This window comes from Pyrus communis, chromosome 5 (assembly GCF_041283825.1).
Source record: "Pyrus communis isolate YQ-2024b chromosome 5, ASM4128382v1, whole genome shotgun sequence".
Taxonomy (NCBI): domain Eukaryota; kingdom Viridiplantae; phylum Streptophyta; class Magnoliopsida; order Rosales; family Rosaceae; genus Pyrus; species Pyrus communis.
In genome coordinates this window covers 14,950,108-14,968,877 of record NC_142569.1, presented here as the reverse complement: position 1 = coordinate 14,968,877, position 18,770 = coordinate 14,950,108, and the positions used below count along the sequence as shown (strand labels likewise).

Below are 18,770 nucleotides of genomic sequence, written 5' to 3'. Positions count from 1 at the left end.
TAAACTCCTAATCCTTGTACTAATATACAAGACATACGCAAATTACAATTCAATATAAGTCTCGAACTCCTTATCCATAGTGGACTAAACAGCAACAACAATATCACAGCAAGATTATACTGTAGCAGCAAGCATAGTTGATCCAGGCTTCTTTGGTTTATCACAAACAACTCGGCAATTTTTGCTTTTTGAGTTTCTCCAATTTTTTTGCCTTTTTTTCGTTTTTCTTTTTCCAACGTTCCAACGCCAGGAGGGATCCAAATAGAAACAAAACCTGAAAATTAATGGGATACATATCATCTTTATTTGCAATTTGGAAAACTAATGAGGTACATATCATCTTTATCTTTGAATTTCAAAATTCAAAAAATTGCCGAATAAAAAACCCTCTCCACAAATTAAAATTTGCAAATGATCATAGCTTTAGTAGGCAAAGAACGTAGCTTTTCTTTATGAAGTAATAATTTAGAGCAATTTTGTATTTACATAAACTACTAAAAGACTAAGAAGATGGATCAATGTACCAGCCTCTTGATAACACCTGAAGCAGTAAAGAATATTGATGAAACCTGCTCAACGTACTAACATTAAGCCACCGAAAACTGAGAGTAAATAGCAAAACGTACCAGCATTAAGTTGCCGAAAACTAAGAGTAAATAGTAGATTACATATACGTCTAATTATCTCAAATGATAACAAGATAAAATTGTGAAAACAACCATTAATTGAATTGGATAAACCCATTCAAAATTCAAAAATGGAAGATCACAAAATCAAACATGGGAGAGAAATCCAGGTTCTCATCAAATGCAACAAACCAGAAACTACTTCCTAAAATAAAGGTCACGTACAAAGAAATATCAATCTAAAAGAATATATTTAAAATTCAATAATTAGCATTTTAATTTAAAAAATACAATAATGACATGTAATTTAAGTAAATGTAAAAATGCTGATGTGGCTATTGTTTAAGGTGGCTATTGTTTAAGACAGCTTAATCAAATCTTAAAATTGAACCAATGTTTAATCTAAAAGTATTAAAAAATGCAGGAGATTCTAATTTAGACATTTCTTATTTATAGTTCAAGTTGTACAATATTACGACTCGTTTAAAGTGGGACAACCATGACACGAAATGATTAAAAATGGGACGGCTTCTAGCCTGAAGATGAGCCATATGATAAGTAGAACAAGAACCGATGTTAAAAATTTGAGCCTTACCAACAATTGGTTTTATTAGGAGTCCTCAAATTCCATAAGTTACATATAATTACACGTGGGAACATATTCGGAAACAATATAATCATATGTATCACGTTGTCACATGTGATTGACTAGCTGAATTATTCATCTTGACCAAGCCAAATTCAGATATCTTGACAGTATACAACTGCACTACAAGATATGAAGGATTTGAAGGATTGTGCGTGCCATTTTACTAATAAATTGAATCAAGTTAAAAGAAAACATATAATTGATTGGGCACTAAATGCACGGGCACTAAATGAACATCATATGTGTACTAATGGGATACAAAATGTAATCGCATGACAATGTTTCAGATAACTAACTAATATCTAGTCTAAATCATAAAGTGAGAGAATCTATTTAAGTAGCAAATACCATTTGTGTATTGTGCATGACGCACTTAAAACGGCCTGTACTCATGTTATATTTGTGTTGACTTCGCCCATTGTACACCTCGAATTATGAGCTAGTCCGTACGTTTACACTTATTTTAAATGCATAACTCAAAGTAGCATTCTAATAACAACTAGTGTAAACATCACCATTGTTAAATTAATGTAACGTCTCTATATTTTACATGATTTGTACTGAAGTTGCTGTAATACCAACATTACAAATTTAAACTACAAAAGGTAAACTGACAGTAAAATATTTTGTCCTTGAACCTTTAAACTTGATAACAAAATGGAAGGGTAAATTTCCCTTCCAGAAAATGACAACTAATTACTCTGCTTACAAGTTTTGAAGCTTAATCACCGAAGCTAAACAATAATTACAGTGTCACTGCTAACAGAACACACCCAGTTTAACACAACAATAAGCTTAATCTAACCTCCCAGGAGATACATAAATGAACAAATCGAAACTTTTTGACACAATATTTCCTGACAGCAGTCGTGCTAGAGTTACTTCACTCGAACCTGGTGTGACTGTTGGTAGCTTTGAGATCCATCTTGCCTGGGGTGAAGTGGAGAGCGATGATGCAACGGCTTCTGGCCTTGTCGATGAGTCATAGGATGAGTAGAACGAGGCCTTGGTTCCCTTGTAAGTTCATTAGCCGATTCTATCCGTTCCAATGTCTCCACAACATCTTTCATTGATGGCCGGTTTCTGTGTTCAGATTCGATGCATTTTAGAGAAAGAAGAGAAATTCGAAAGGCAGCTTTGGAAGGATATCTTCCCTGCAGCTGGGGATCCATAATGCTTTTCAGTTTTCTTTTGTCTGAAAGAAATGGTTTTATCCAGTCTACTAAGTTCTGTTTTCCACTTGGACGATGTGTATCAAGGGCCCTCAAGCCGGTCAATATCTCGATCAAAACAACACCAAAACCATACACGTCGCTTTTCACATACAGATGACCTGTAAAATTAAACATGGCACTAGGAATGTCATGGCTCGAACTTGAATTTTGTAATTGGCCTAAATCTTTGCCAATCCAGCATCAAAAAGTTGACCCTTTCCACCAATTGGTGTTAGGATCCCACAAATTCCATAAGTTATGTAGAATTACCTGTGGCAACATACTCAGGAGCAGCATAACCATATGTACCCATAACCCGTGTTGTCACGTGCGATTGACTTGCTGAAGGACCCATTTTCGCCAAGCCAAAGTCGGATATCTTGGCAGTATATGACTGCAGTACAACAAAAAGTAAAAAATAAGTCTAATTTGTCTCTCTTTTTTTTTCAATCAACAACTTTTGAATTAGAAATGATTTCAACAATATGGTGGATAAAAATGAGTATGTGGCATGGGTAAGGTTTGAACATATGAAAAAAGATCTCTTGAGCAATCGGAGAAGCACTTTGATGGTAAGAAAATGAAACGTATAAGCGTTTCTTAGCTTAATTCTTGATAACTGTTCATAAATCAAATAGAATTTTACCCCGTCAAGAAGTATATTTGAAGCTTTGAAATCTCTATAGATAACTTGCTTCTCTGATGTATGCAAGAATTCCAGGCCTCGAGCAGCTCCTATTGCAACTTTAATCCGTGTATCCCATGGAAGTGGCTGAACAGCCGATCCCCCTGCAAAAGTAGAAAACATGAAGTGTAAGGTGAAGAACGAACTTGCTATGTTTGTAAACTAAACACCTTATGCCTGCACACAGGAAGATGCGCATGTATAACTTGTAATGTTTGAAACTTATTTATGCTTCTTTACTTACTTCCAAATAGATGGTTTTCCAAGCTACCCTTTGACATGAACTCATAAACAAGAAGCAGCTCCTTATCCTCCCAACAGTATCCAAATAGCTTTACAAGATTAGGATGAGATAGTCGCCCTAAGAAATTCACCTCTGACTGCACCGGCAAAGAACACTCGGATAAGGATACAATGCGTTAACTAAATTGACTTGACAGTTGACACACACTGCTTTATACTCCCAGAAGACGGATAAAACAGGCCAGAAGTCTGCCAAGGGCTAATATTTATGTGTGTGTGCAATGCATGCCAAGAATGCAGGAAAGAGATTATGGCTTGAGTTGAGGGGTGTTTGGCAAAATAATGTCGCTCGACTTAGCCTTTTTTTTATTCAAACTAGAATCCACAATATCGCCTAATCAAATTTGAAGAAACTGCATATCATGGCATTGCTTTATCATCTACAGAACTCTATATCTCCCTTAAATTGTTGTGGACTCAGGGCACCAGCTGCATTAACCAATCGGCACTCTGCCCTCCGAAAGGTCAGTGGATACCACAGTGATTGTAGCTACAAAAATTGTTATTTACAGTTTAATTTTGGTAAAGGATCAGTATTTTACTTTACACTTTCGATTAGCATATCTAATCAGAACTGCAACCCTTAAGATCTCATTTCCTTGAACAAGTGCTAATACAAAACAATTGAGCACCACCAATTCCCTCAGGTGCAGCTAATTTACCTGCCATTCCTCAAATCCTTGCAAGCTCTCAGAACTCAATTTTTTCACCGCGATAACTGTTGATTTTCCTGACTTGGACGGCGCCTTGTCCTCGAGCCAGCCTTTGAAGACCATCCCAAAACCTCCTTCACCAAGCACTGTATCTGGTCTGAAGTTTCTGGTTGCAACCTTCAACTCCAAATAACTGAAGATCCTCAAGTTTGGGGTGGGTAAGATCTGCCCATGTGCACTGGCCTCCTCGCCGCTTGCAGCGGAGAACTGGCTATTCCGGGATACAGTACACTCCCCTGAAGATGTGTTATTACTGGTTGTCCGAGATAAGTTGCTGATGTTATTACTGGTTGTCTGAGATAAGTTGCTGATATTCTTACTGGTTGTCTGAGATAAGTTGCTGACCACTGAAGAAGTAGCACAAAGTCAGAAAATAACATTCAAATTAAAACCCATGGATTTTTCATTTTTCCCATTTGACATGCAGCAAGAACATCAGCTTTTCCTAGAAATCCAACAAATTCCAGCAGGAACCAATTATAGTAACTTGAAATCCAGTAGCCACAATATTCATGATTTAGTAATTACTGGTCAATGGCACAGGTTAGAAACATAATTGGCAGCTCAATTAATGATGGGCGTTGCTCAAAATCAAATACAACAAAAACCCAAATCAAAAGTTGAAAAATTTATGAAATCTAGTGAAAGAAAACAACAAAATATAAAAATAGTAATTGTGGGTTTTACCTATACTGAGATCACCGGTAGTTACTGGTGTTGGGTTTTCAACTGGAGAACCGCAACAATTCCCCATCTTCTTCTTCTTCTTCTTCTTCTTCTTCTTCTTTCTCCTTTCTACCTCCTCCAAGCTTCAACCACTAAAATGATATTTCTCTCTCCTCCCTCTCTCTCTCTCTCTTCTCTCTCTCTCCCCCCTCTCTCCAGTTTCCCAGAAGAAGAAAAAAAGGCTACTCGTGGATTCTACCTCCTGAAAGCTTCAACCACTAAAATGATATTTCTCTCTCCTCCCTCTCTCTCTCTCTCCAGTTTCCCAGACTTCCTGAAAGCTTCAACCACTAAAACGATGTTTCTCTCTCCTCCCTCCCTCTCTCTCCCTCCAGTTTCCCAGAAGAAGAAAAAAAGGCTACTCTTGGATTCTACCTCCTGAAAGCTTCAACCACTAAAATGATATTTCTCTCCCTCTCTCTCTCTCTCTCTCTCCCCACTTACCCACAGAAGGAAGAAAAAAAAAGGCTATGACTTTGTTATGGCCGTGGTTTTTGTGAGCCAATTGAGCATAAAAGAAAAGCGAGTAAAGACTGAGTCTTAAGGAAGAAGGTGAAGAGCTTGGTGGCGGGTAGTGCAGAATTTCCAGACTCTCTTTCCAAGTCAAGTCAACTGCCGGAATTACTCGTAAAGGGAAGGCAGATTCTCTGCGCACTGTTACCGTACTTTTTTCGTATCTTTTTATTTATGCGATTACGATTAAGTCACGTCAATATTTTATATTTTTATTATTTTTTATCTTATTATTTATATTAAAAAATTAATATAAAATATTAACGTAACTTAATCGTGACCGTATAAATAAAAATGAATGAAAAAGGGCAGACACTCAGCGTCCATTTGTAAGTCAGTTTGGTCAGCACACAGAATTTCAATTCAATGCAAACAATTAAAGCGCGCAATATACTAATAAATTTGAGAGCAGGCTGTTATTACTTTTTTTTTTTTTTTTTTTAAGAGTTTTAACGAAAAGCTTACAGTACTATTTATTTTTTTTAAAAAATTATATTTTTACATTAAAAAATCAATTATGGTACTATTTACTTTACCCTTTATTTTGTCGTTATCATTAAAACTCAAAGTTTTCAAGCTCTTTTTATTAGTTTTTTTTTTTTAAAAGGGTTTGACGTAAGCTTCATCACAGCAATTTATTCTTTCGAAAGTCGGGAAAACTCACAAAAATATTTTAGCCTTCCTTGATTATCATCGTATGATTCACCAATGCTAAAAAATGAACGTAAAACATGTGGTGCAGAATAGAAATCTAAAATTCGTCCCTAACTACCGAATCTCTTTGTGATGGTTACGTTGTTATTGTTAGATAGTAAGTTGTCCTGAGCAAAAGAAAGTCTTTCTCTTCTACCTTCAAATTATTATTTTATTAGTGTGGGAACCAGACAAGTTTTGTCATTCGTTTCCAATTTGCCACCTGAAAATGAAATTTGTAAGCCAAATTTAATTAAAGTTTTGCTAAAAATTTATAATTGTGCTCCTTGACGTTGACTTCGTGTTTGTTAAGAATTGGGGGAATGACTAAAGCGTTTTTGTTTTTTTTTTTTTTTTTTTTTTTTTAAAGAATTATGATACATTTAACAGAAAAAAGTTATATATGCTTTTCGAGTTTTAAAGTGTTTTTTAGAGAAACACATAATATTTTGTTTTTTATGAAACATTTGGATTTCAATAAGAGTTTCTCAAGTGAGTTGCGTTTATCATTATGCTTAGAAAGTGCATATTCTGCACCAGATTCTTTAAAAATAAAAAAGTGTTTATCGATATTTTCTCCATTAGAGTACCCTTCAAAGAGGTCATCAACAGAACACCGTAATTTTTGGAACAAAAATGGTAAATGGAGTTAGATTAGATGACACATTGCAACCCCATTGACAATGTCTTTGGGGGGTGACGGATGGTGTAGTGTTGGTCCTGAAAACTAGAGTTTGTGTTGTTGTTTCATTGAAGCACAATAATTCCAGGCAAATATAAAGGTGATAAGGGTTTGCAAAATGTAAGTTGGGTCAATACATTAGCTAATTGAGTATTTGACTAGGCACCGAATATTTGAATTGATCCAAATAGAAGCCAAATCTTGTTAGCCATTTAACTTAGACAACTTTTTCCGGAAAGAAAGGATTACTCATCTTTTGATTTTAGTCTAAAGAGATTGAAAAACCGACCAATTTTTTATATTATTAATGAAAATTTAGTCTACACGTTTAAAAATTACGTGATCTTAATAAGGGTTTGCAACATATTAACCACTCGCAATCATTCAAATGCGTGTGTAAAGGGACTCGACATGGCCTCCAAGGTGCCAGCTGCTTGTCACACCATTAATTGTTATGTTTAGATTGAGCAATTGAGTTAGAAACATCGTGCCATTGTTGACCAGCTCCCTTCCAAGAGCATAAAGACAGCACTACCTCTCCCTCTCTCTCTCTCTCTCTCTCTCTCTCTCTCTCTCTCTCTCTCTCTCATGGTCATGGGTCATCCACTGCCTCAGGTCAAGACATTTTGTTCCCAATGTCAAACCTGTGGCCGACATTTAAGTAACAAGACAATTTCACAAGGATACGACTTACGAGTCACGACCAAAACTGAAGACAATTCCATTAGAAGAAAATGTGTACCCACACTATCTAGATCGTTCACACGTCTACTAAAAAAAGTAAGGGTGAAGGGATAATGTTATTGACGTATCCGTTTTTATTTTTCACATATTTTTATTAATTTAAGTTATTGATTTTTTTTTAATTTATTTGATTCGATGAACGATATTGAGAAAATATGTAAGAGGTAAAAATTAGTGTTTGGATAATACCATCCAAAGTAACAAAAGGATAACAATGAAACAAAAGCTCGAACCTCTACCTGTAATTTCACATTAACACCATAAGACAAAGAGTTTGTAACTTAGTTAAAAGTATTTATTAGTTTACTAAACGTCTCAAGTTCGATTCCTGCTATTGTAATATTGCTTGCAATAATAATACTTTGTTGTTATGATCCTCTTCAACCAATGTGCGCACTGCTTGCAGGGGTGCAAGAGTCTTTTCAAGCTTAAATAAGTGTTAAGTTTACTTTAATGGCAGGCTTATTCACAATTATAAATGGGGTGCACTTAGGAGTTTTAATTCGGTGCTACGTATCATTAAATATTACGAGTATTGAATAACTTGAATTCAAAATACTATATTAACGCAATAATTTAAATCAATTTAAATCATCTAATGCTACTCTATAAATACTACGTAACATAAAAGAATTTTTCCGCACGTTAATCGAAATTCCTCAAAATTTAAATGAAATATTCAATTTCAAACCGATAAAAAGAACAACCACGGATGGTAAAGAATTTTTTGAAAAGTAACTGTGTAATACATTAAAAAATAAGAATGTGCCCACTGCCCACGGTAAGAAAAATTGTCCATCATCACTGTCCCATTAAGAAAAATTGTCTCATCATCCCATTTTTCATAACTGGATATTTTTTTTAAATTAAAAATTAATTATACCCCTTAATAAAAAATAAATAAAATATAAAATGAAAAGCAATGCTTTCAACAATTTTGATAAACTAAATTTATAAATCATATAACGTGTCATCAATTACATATAATAAAACATCAATTAAAACAAAAATCAATCATGTCTTCCAAATCTGACGCTTATAAACACATCATTGAATAATCTCAATCAAACTTTTTTTTTATACAAACTATGTTCTACTGTAATTTACATAAACCCGAGAAACAGTGAGTTATAGCTAAAATCCCCTAACCATCAGGACAATTTCACCGCTTACAATCTCAAGCAAACTTTATTTCTCCAGGCTAATAACAAAAATTTCAAATGTGTGAAATAACAATATTATCAGCGGAGATTACACTCCTTGCAGGATTACACAAGGATTTTCTAAGTTTAAGAATAGTCAGTACATCTTCTTCAGACAAACATCCTAAACCCTGCCTACATCATGGTTTCTTTCTAACCTCACAAATCAAACTTTTTCTTTTACTTTTGCCCCCGAACAATTAGCATTAGGATACATTAATACTGTACAAGAACAATCTACTCCTTTGCATTACAGTCGAGTGGGGATGCGCTCGACGACGCAGAGAGACCGCCTATGGTCTCGTCAACTTGAATCACTCACCATTCTATTGGTTAACTTAATCGAAGGAGAATCGTAATGGGGGAGGAAAAAAATGGATTAATCTCACAGCTGCAATGCTAAATCCGGCTGCGCTGAATCAGCCCGGCTAGAACTAGGGGACCCTGGGGACTGGAACCTGACATTCAGGTCTGGTGGAACTGAGTCGGGCTTTTGTTGTGGCGTCAATGCTGAATTGGGTTTCTGCTGTTGTGACAACCCTTGCCAAGATGGCCGAGGAAGAGTCCCCATTGTCCGTGCTGCCGTTGCCTCATTCACTGAATTTGGAAATGAACTGGAAGAGCTTATTATACCTGGAGTTTTGGAGAGTTTAGTTTCTTCTGAAGTTAAGCTGTTTGAAGTAGCTGGATGGAAGTTAGCGTTAGTCCTAGAGACTGCGTCGAGCATTTGAGACGGCTGGAAGTTAAAACCACCGGGCCTGGCCACTCCAACTGGCTTTCCCATCTGAGCACGAATGTTTAATCCGTATGTGCCGTTAAATCCGTTGATCCCAGGTTGGAATACGGAATTCTGATGCATCTGAAATGGAGGCCTCGGTCTCATTACACCAAGATTGCTGCTCGGCATATTAAACCCAGTATGAGCGTTTGATCCTTCAGCAGTTTCTACTTTTCCAGGGAGGGGTTCAGGAGATTTATTAGCAACAATGGGGGGTGATGAGGTAGTAGCAGACAGAGGAAGAGGACTGCTTGTATTTGCTGAAGGAATAGAAGGCACATGCTTCTCTGATGAGTTATGTCCCGATGGCTTCTCTGACGAGTTATGTCCCGATGGCTTCTCTGACAATTTATCTCCATTAGACTCAACAGAGCATGATGTTGCAGCAGAAGATGCATTTGGACGAATGGGAAAGGGCTCTGATGAAGATGGCTGACCTAGCGAGGCTGCGGCTAATTGCAGTGGCCTATTTGGCGCAACGTCATTTTCTCCAATCCAACCTGGGCCAAACTTAACCCCAGGGGGTAAAGACCTTTCAATCTTCTTTGCAGCAATGTTCCACGCAACAGGTCCAAGATTTGCAGCAAATCGAGCCAGGCTCCTTGCATAACCATAGTCCGAGTGAAGCCCTACCTGATTCACATAAAAGACAAGTCAGCAAACCACACAAATTTAAATCCATACAAAAGACAAGTCAGAGACCACACAAATTTAAATCCACACAAAAGACAAGTCAGCAGACCACACAAATCAAAATCCACACAACTGACAAGTCAGCAGACCACATAATATCATCCATCAAAAGGCAGGAAGCAGGATGTGCTGGGGTGTGTAAAACCACCGCAATGAAAATCTCTCACAGGGCAGCAAAAAAATCCAAACCCACCGCATGGTTTAATTGTATGTAATATAGAGTTAAATATCCTTTTTCCTTTAGTATGGGTTTTCCACTTAAATTAACACCCCAGACGGGTCATGACCATCCACTAGCAAATAAGTATAACCCCTAAAACATATCTAAGACACCAATATACACAGTTCTTATACAAGTTGTGGCAAAATTCAGGCACCAACTAAAGTATGAACTCAGAGAAATGCATAAAGTTGTATACGTACAGGCATTAGCTGTTTCCTTTCTCCATCGAATGTAGTCAATACAGATGACTCTTGTCCGCTGGCTGAAGGATGAGATTGATTATATGTATTACGCCTGTTCTCATCAAACACAAAATGTTTTTTCCCTAGCTTCGAAATAGCCTTCGTGGAACCTGAAATAATTGCAGATTTAAGATCAATATTAATCAATGACCCACCAAGCCTATTAAATGAACAAGTAATACCAGAATTGATGCACATAAAAGCATATCAAACCTGCGACGTCATCATTCCTCTCAAACTTGTTATCCGTCAACCAATTAGTATAAACATCATTATTCCGTGAACCTGTCAAACCAGACTTGTCTGAAAGATGAGATCCTTTTTTATGATCCAATGTGGCATTTTCAGCCCCAGTAGCAAGAGTGGCATTTGAGAACTCTGAACCAGCACGGTCCAAGGAAGGCCTGCCCAGTTTTTTATGCAAATTTTTTGTTGGTGGTCTACCTCTTCTAACGACCTTTGGTCCTGATTCATTATCATCACTGTCTTGCCTCAAATTTTCAAAATTCTTTTTCGCAAGCTCTTGTATTGAGCGTGCCTGGAAAGTAGTCATCAAAGTTCAGACAACAAACAGATAACCTCAAACAAAGTAAGAAAGGAGCTGGATCTAACTGTACCTGTCGAAAATATATGGTATCTGGGGCATTGTACTGCATTGCATTGGAGCAGATTAAGAAAATATCATCCTGCAAGATCATAAAATCGATTTTTAATTCTGATATGCCAATGTTCCAGCAAAAATGAAAAATTAGATAATCATCCCTTCGTCAATGGCACCACCAAATTCTATTGCTAATGTTCAGCGGTCCAAGACAGAATTGGCTACAATGTACTCCATGAAGATACTACATACTAGAATTTCAACAGTCTGAACCAAAAGAAAGCCAAAATTTTTTAAAGAAGATGATTTTAAAGCAAAAAATAGATTTTTGGAACATACAAGGTCAACATGAAGCAAACATTGCATGACAATCAAACATGGTAAACTGTTATTGCTTAAACTAAATAAGGAGCGAATTATGCAGTTGATAACTACAAAAGCAACATGTCGGTGGCCCGAATTTCAAGGTGTGAATATTTGATAATGTCCTAGCTGAGCATCTACACATAAACTCCTAGCTGAGCATTTTCGACAAATACATCAGAAGACTGATCTTTTGATTCAGGGAAAGCAATACAGTGGAATCTTTCTTATTAGGTACAATCATGTTAACAAGTGAAGATTGAGCCATCCAATTATGCTTCACTTCTGAATAGAATCTTTAGTAATTAACTCTCCAAACTGAAAAGGTTCTAAGCTGGAAAAACATGAACTGTTGAAGTTAATACTCTCAAATTCCCAATGCGCATTGTATATTGACCTACTCAAATGACATTTAACAAAGTGCAAATTTTGTGAAAGTTAGAGAAAAGTACGTACTGGACTAAGTACGCAGCTCAAAATAAAACCAAAATGAAACGAGAACGTACATAGACTAGAGTTTATAGTGTTTATTGTTTAACTAACAACTGATCAAAGTACTTCGTAACGCCACGATGAAAATGGTTACTAGAAGAAAAACTAATCCAATGGTCACTTAACCAATTAAATGTAAATGACCACTAGAAGACATGCAGGATGGATTTTCAGCCGACAAACTCTGATAAGGTGGGTAACATGCTATTAAAATAACTGCAAGGAAACCTCATTCCAAATCAGGACTTCTCATAATCAACCTATTCAATTGGCATACAAAACACATCACACCAGTACAGGATAAAATAATAGAGATCTCAAACAGATGATGCAAGAAGGACTAAAAGAAGATGATATCGGTGTAAGCTGACCTCAAACTGTTCCAAACTGGAGTACACTCCACTCGTAAGTTTCTTCTTCACCGTCCCGAAATCCATAGGGTGCTCTATTACTTCATGGTAGTCCGGAAGCTGCATAACATAGAATAAAAGTTAACAAAAAAGAAATCTTTACACAAATCCTGGAGGTTAATGTGTCACCACAAGATAAACCAACCTCTTTGGGGTCCACTGGTTCAGAAAACACTCCGTACGTGTCCTTCCTGAAAAAAAATTGAAAAAACACAATCAAACATCATCCAACTCTGATGTTCTAGAAGCTACTGCAGCAAAGCAAGCATAGCACAAATCCAGAAAACCCCAAAAACACACTTTTGGAGCCTGACAAGAACGAACAGCAGCAACTTTTTATCAGGCAAAGGGGTAGAGGGTCCAGGGTCCAACGTTGTAGCCCCTCCTGCACATGATTAAAACCCCATTATATACAAAACACAGCTTCCAAAATCCAAATCCCAATCCAAAAAAATCAAAATTGTTTCCAGTAAAAGCACACCTTGGAGGCTGCTTGGTGGGTTTGCAGCAGGAATTGATTTCTCACCCTGCAAAAGTGAAAAATTAAATTTGGCAACCCAAAAACAGCAAATTTATATTTTCCATTGTTGGCTGTGAAAAGGGATTCAAAGTACCCCATAAGGGGCAAATAATACAGTTTGCCAAAGCTGTGAAATAAAAATTATAAAATTGGAAAAAAAGGACAAAAGACAAATTTAAACTTTAGCCGATAGATATGACAGTCAAATCATCATTAAGGGTTAGTAAATAAAACATGAATCTAATCAACAAAATCTAAGAAAAACACTGACAATTATGATCAAAGTTAAAAACTTTTTGGGAAATTTATGCAGCTCTGCAGAAATTCAATAAAGACCCACCAGGTCAACCCTATTTACTAAAGATTCTAGAAGAAAAACACCTGAAATAAAACATAGTTCAAAGGTGCGAAATTCAAGGAATTTTGAAATAATAATGTCAACGTATAGTTTTCCAGACCCACAGAAAAATACCGGGTTAAAAAGGAGGTATATTTTTTGGCGCTTCGAACCCGCGAAAATTAAAAAGACAATTGAAAATCTGGGCATTTCGCCCAAAGCCCCAAAATTGAAATACCTTTTGAGAGTGAGTGAGACCAGATCCATCGCCGATCGCATTGATCTTGCGCTTCCGGTCGGTTCTGTAGTCGCCGTCGTCGTCGTCATTGGACTCGGAGCCGCCGCCGTGGGAGTTCCGAGTCGCGGAATTGGCCGACGACTTCTGATTGTTGGGGGGCAATTTGAGGACCAGCTTGAGTTTTTTCTCGCGGCGCTTCCCGGCCGAAGCGTCTTCGTCTTCGTCTTCATCCTCCTCCTCGTCGTTTGAATTACCGTCGGGGTCAGGGTTGCGGCGGGTGGATCGACGGAGGGAAGCGCGGGCGGAGTCGGCAGGGGAAGTCCTGTAATTAGGGTTGGAATGAGGGGCAGGGTTGGGCTTTCGCTTCTGCTGCTGTTGCAATTGCTCCTGCTGCTCTCTGAGAGTCCGTTTTTGAAGATCCAAAAGAGAGGGCCGTCCTTTCTTCTTCTTCCTCTCCACTACCTTACCCATTTTTGGTGCCCTCTCTCTCTCTCTCTCTCTCTCTCTCTCTCTCTCTCTCTCCTCTCCTCCTCTCTCTCTAGGCAGACAACAAACAGCGTCTTATTTTTAAAAAAATTAATTATATTTATCTTTTTTTACTTTATTTATGTGGGAAATTATGACTTTTGGCGACGGAAGGTGCATGCGAATCACGTGATTTACACTGCCTTCGCGTGGTGAATCGACACGTGTTGCGGGAGATGCCTGGAATGGGAGCCGTGTCAGAGGGGAACCTCCCGGTTCTGAGAACTGACTGGGTTTTTGTCTTTTTGTGTACCTTCGACCGTCGACGTGGCGGAATTGCAGACGGAAGAGACAAGAGCTTTGTGAGGCGAGGTACCACAACGTGTTTTAATGTCGACTGATCTGACAAAACAGTTAAGAGCGGATTATAAAACATAAATAGGTTGTTTTACAAGTACGAATAGTTTCGTTATTATTGTCGCTCCAAAAATATTTATACCGCATCCTCGTGGAAGAGTAGTAAAGAAATTTTTTTTTACTTAATTGACTCAAAGTAATTAAATTTTGCGTAAATTTTAAAAATGAAACCTGAAATGAGTTGTAAGATTGTAATTGGGAGACGATAGGGGATTCAAATGAGCTTACCAATCTTCACTATTTCCAGATACTCAAGTGACAGGCTATTTTTAAAGACTCAAGTGAGCGTGACTATCGTTATATTAACAAGAATCTAACTTGCATGTTGATTATGTTTTCGGTTGTCATTTAATGTCAAACTAGAATCTCACAGTTTTCATTGGTTATGACATTTATCTCCCCTTCTTGTTCTACATGTTCCACTTTTGTTCTCGACATTTATTCTTGTTTAACGTCGTGGCCTTGAGTTAATATGTACTAAAAACACAAATAGAGGATCCAAAATGCATGTAAATTTCATCTTATCATTGTAAAATGAAGCATTGCTTCTTTGGGTCTTGTTAGAACATGAATCAGACAGACATTTAATGTATGCTTCAGACCATCTCCAAAGAAGATATCAAATTTGAAACTTAAAATTTAAATTTAAAGGCTTCCATGGCCCTTTGACATATTTTAAACTTTTACTCTCCAACCAATATGTCAAATTTTAAATATAAAATAATAATTCATGTACTTTCTTTGCATTGGGAATGAAAAGAAACAAAAGGATAATGTTTTAAACTAATAAAAAATTAATAAAACGAATTTAATAATTAATTAAAAAAATCTGAAGGTGCTGTCAAATTTGGCAGCAAGAATGAGAGATGTCAATCCATGTCATGCCACATCAGATTTGACTTCTTGGTTGGAAAATATTAATACTGTCTTTTATTACCGTATTACTGATTTAAATAATTTAGCATCTCTTTTGAATATGTGACACAAAATCCTCCGCAGCGAAAAAAGTTTCCTCTTTTGGAATCAAAACCTTACCGCCAATCCCACGTAAAATCCTGAAAAAGTGCAAAGCTTTACCCCCAAGAAGGCAGCTATTGACCCACGTTTCAGTGGGGCCAACTCACGACGTGGAGAGAGAAGTGAGAGATCACGATGGACCGTCCTTCAACGCAGAATCGTTGTAGATTGTAAGCGTTGAGGAACCAAAACTCTGCAAAAACGAAGTAAAAATTGTGGGGGGAAAAAAAAAAAAGGCTACAAAATGTGTATAGCTGCGTTCGTGTGGCAAAATCACCCAGTTTACCCGTTCCTTCTGCTGCTCAACAGGGACGAGTTTCACAGCAGGTGAGTGTGGCAATTCTGGGTTGTTCTTAATTTTCTATTTTCTGATTGAAATTTGATGATAGATCTGATTCAATCGGGAGACTAAGCTAAAAGTAAAAGTGGGTTTTTTGGTTAATTGGTTTTGTTTGGATGGCTCTTCTGGGTTGCTTTTAATTTTATGTTTCTGATTGAATTTGAAATCAATTTATCCAATGGATTAGTGAGCTAAAACTGCAAGTGGGGTTGTTTTGATTCTGGGGTTTGTTCTTAATTTTCTGTTTTCTGATTGAATTTGATTTTATTCAATGGGGTTAGTGAGCTAAAACTACAAGTGGGTTTGTTTTGGTTTTTGGATGGCTCTTCTGGGTTGCTTTTAATTTTATGTTTCTGATTGAATTTGAAATCAGTTTATCCAATGGATTAGTCAGCTAAAACTGCAAGGGGGTTGTTTTGATTTTTGGGTTGTTCTTAATTTTCTGTTTTCTGATTGAATTTGATTTTATTCAATGGGGTTGGTGAGCTAAAACTATAAGTGGGTTTGTTTTGGTTTTTGGATGGCTCTTTTGGGTTGTTCTGAATTTTATTTTTCTGCTTGAATTTCATTTGATTTTATGGGTTGTTGTTAATTTTATATTTCCTGTTTGAATTTGATTTGGTTCGATGGAGTTAATGAGCTAAAATTTCAAGTGGGTGTTGCTTTGGTTTTGGTTTTTGGAGGCCAACAGAGCCTCTGGCATGGTGGGAAGGAGGGGAGATCTTAGGGGGAAGAGATGGATTGGCAGGTGGGACATGGCTGGCTTGCACCAGAGATGGTAAGGTGGCTTTTATAACAAATGTTAGAGAAGTTCAGAAGCTTGCTCAAGCTAAAAGCAGAGGGGACCTTCCGGTTCGATTCTTGGAGGTGATTATCCTGTTTGATTTCATATGTTTTGCTTCACCCACTCTATCTGCTTGTTTGATTTTCTCTATCAGCTGTTGGCAAGAAGTTTTGTTTGCATATATTGATGGGATTTTGGGTACTTTAGTTAGTGTAATGGATTGCAAGCTGAATTCCCATGTGCAGGGAGATAATAGATGGGAAATTTGGTGGAACATTGAAGTATAGGGGTCCAATGAGCTTGTGATACACCATTTATTCTCCCGGCCGGATTTAAAGAACGCAGCCATTTAGAGCTTAAACTTAGGATTCTAGTGTCGGATTGGTTAAAAATTGATTCGTTTTCAGATTTAAGTATCATATTTTCGGCAAACCAGAAAACAAACTATAAAGGTTCAAGATTTAAGGTGTAGGTGAAAACTTATTAACTTATATGAAGTTATGGAGCAGGCTCCATCCCCCCAACCTTCTAGATTGGCAGTGAAGAAAGTTACTCTACCAATTTGTGTTTACGTGGTTAGTTAACTTTTAGGTTCTTATTGATGTTATTGTTTGAGTAGGGTGAATGATTTTACTGCAATGTACTACAGAGAGCTTCAACTCTGACATGTGATTCAATTGCCAGCCAATTCTTCAGATAATATCGAAAAGGAAATTTCGTTGGTAATAATGTTCTCTTCTTATTTTTATGTTGGTTCTCTGTATGGAAGTAACGGAAGACTTGGTGCAAAACTAAGAGCAATAAGATTCGTATAGCTGACCCCACTTAACGGGATAAGGCTCTGTTGTTGTTGATTCTGTGTCTGATTTTCTCTAGTGAATTCAACAATCAATCAATATTTCTTGGTTTATTGCTATTCCTTTTTCTTCTAAGCATAGTGATTTCCAATCTAAACTCTAAACTTTAATGTTTCATCAGACTAATTCCTTTTATTAGAGACAAGCTGAGAAATTTCCTCGGATAATTGTCGCATCTTTTTGTGATTGCAGAGCAAGAAAAGTCCCATGGAGTTCGCCGATGAAGTTGTGGAGGAGGCGGATCAATACAACGGGTTTAACCTGATATTGGCCGATCTTTGTTCTAGGACCATGGTTTATGTAACCAACAGACCGAAGGAGGACAGGAATTTTGTCACTGAGGTCTCTCCCGGGATCCATGTCTTGTCAAATGCACAACTAGATTCTCCTTGGCCTAAGGTGAGAAAGCTTCTTGTTCCACCTTGTTTGCTTTGAAATAGTAAAATATCGGTCCTCGGATCGGAACCTGGAACCCGACTCCGCTACCATATTAGAACGACAGCATCCAACACAACGGACCCCGAGTGGTCCTGCATCGTTTAAACTGCACTCCCAATTGTGTTTCCATCTCTATATTTTTGTTTAACTTTCGATCCCCGGGCTACAGACTTCCGAGTTATCTCGCGTATCGTTTTGATTCGGCTTCCTCTTTTGCAGGCTCAACTGCTAGGCGATAGTTTCAGAGAGATACTTATGGAATCCAGCGGCGACGATCTTCCGATAAAATTAATGGTTGAGAAACTAATGACGAACACGGTTAAAGTCGAGGACGAAAGCCTCCTGCCTCACATATATCCTCCGGAACTGGAGCACCATCTCAGCTCCATATTTGTGGAGAAAGCCCCTCAGTTGGTAAATCCATTTATCTATCTCCCCATGCAGCTTTTGTATGTGTTTCAACAGAACCTCTCAAATGCTTTGTTTTGCATATTTAGGGACACTATGGCACTCGAAGCACCTCGGCATTGTCTGTGAAGACTAATGGGGAAGTTAGCTACTACGAGAGATACCTGGAAAATCAAGTGTGGAAAGAAGGAACATTAACTTATCAGATTGGAGATGGCTTTAACTTGTAACTCTTTCAGCCTTGTAAGATTAAATTCTTGTGCTAAATTTTTACTGACTGTCCAGTTTGGACTAATTGAAAGGATAATGATTTCCGCAAATCCTTTTATCGCCTTATAAATACTTCCGTTTGTTTATTTATGTCTCTCGATTCTCAGAGTTATTGTAATCTTCCAAA

The 18,770-nt window shown here is 37.4% G+C and overlaps 3 protein-coding genes across 6 annotated transcripts; 1 reads left to right on the top strand and 2 right to left on the bottom strand.

Annotated features, from left to right (window-relative positions):
• Nucleotides 1-1,886: 1,886 nt before the first annotated feature.
• On the bottom strand, nucleotides 1,887-5,607 carry LOC137725265 (putative serine/threonine-protein kinase PIX13). 3 transcript variants are annotated; one of them, XM_088694539.1, is made up of 7 exons: nucleotides 5,136-5,607; nucleotides 4,878-5,008; nucleotides 4,140-4,537; nucleotides 3,419-3,554; nucleotides 3,136-3,278; nucleotides 2,760-2,883; nucleotides 1,887-2,608 (listed from the first exon to the last, which is right to left on the bottom strand). In XM_088694539.1, the coding sequence occupies exons 2-7, from the start codon at nucleotides 4,942-4,944 to the stop codon at nucleotides 2,154-2,156; spliced, it is 1,323 nt and encodes a 440-aa protein (XP_088550665.1). In that variant the 5' UTR covers nucleotides 4,945-5,008; nucleotides 5,136-5,607; the 3' UTR covers nucleotides 1,887-2,153. The 3 variants fall into 3 exon arrangements, with proteins under 3 accessions (XP_088550665.1, XP_068319997.1, XP_068319996.1); XM_068463896.2 differs by lacking the exon at nucleotides 5,136-5,607 and having other exon boundaries at nucleotides 4,140-4,472; nucleotides 4,506-4,537; nucleotides 4,878-5,074; XM_068463895.2 differs by having other exon boundaries at nucleotides 4,878-5,524.
• Nucleotides 5,608-8,717: 3,110 nt separating this feature from the next.
• On the bottom strand, nucleotides 8,718-14,247 carry LOC137726483 (uncharacterized). 2 transcript variants are annotated; one of them, XM_068465420.2, is made up of 10 exons: nucleotides 13,648-14,225; nucleotides 13,034-13,079; nucleotides 12,853-12,937; nucleotides 12,698-12,743; nucleotides 12,514-12,612; nucleotides 11,304-11,372; nucleotides 10,900-11,224; nucleotides 10,645-10,796; nucleotides 9,966-10,161; nucleotides 8,718-9,869 (listed from the first exon to the last, which is right to left on the bottom strand). In XM_068465420.2, exons 1-10 carry the CDS (start codon nucleotides 14,116-14,118, stop codon nucleotides 9,136-9,138), a joined length of 2,223 nt encoding a protein of 740 aa, XP_068321521.1. In that variant the 5' UTR covers nucleotides 14,119-14,225; the 3' UTR covers nucleotides 8,718-9,135. The 2 variants fall into 2 exon arrangements, with proteins under 2 accessions (XP_068321521.1, XP_068321520.1); XM_068465419.2 differs by having other exon boundaries at nucleotides 8,718-10,161; nucleotides 13,648-14,247.
• A 1,279-nt stretch (nucleotides 14,248-15,526) lies between these two features.
• Nucleotides 15,527-18,693, top strand: LOC137726213 (uncharacterized). The gene is made up of 5 exons (XM_068465099.2): nucleotides 15,527-15,873; nucleotides 16,570-16,753; nucleotides 17,720-17,926; nucleotides 18,185-18,379; nucleotides 18,463-18,693. Exons 1-5 carry the CDS (start codon nucleotides 15,791-15,793, stop codon nucleotides 18,601-18,603), a joined length of 810 nt encoding a protein of 269 aa, XP_068321200.1. The 5' UTR covers nucleotides 15,527-15,790; the 3' UTR covers nucleotides 18,604-18,693.
• The last annotated feature ends 77 nt before the right edge of the window (nucleotides 18,694-18,770 follow it).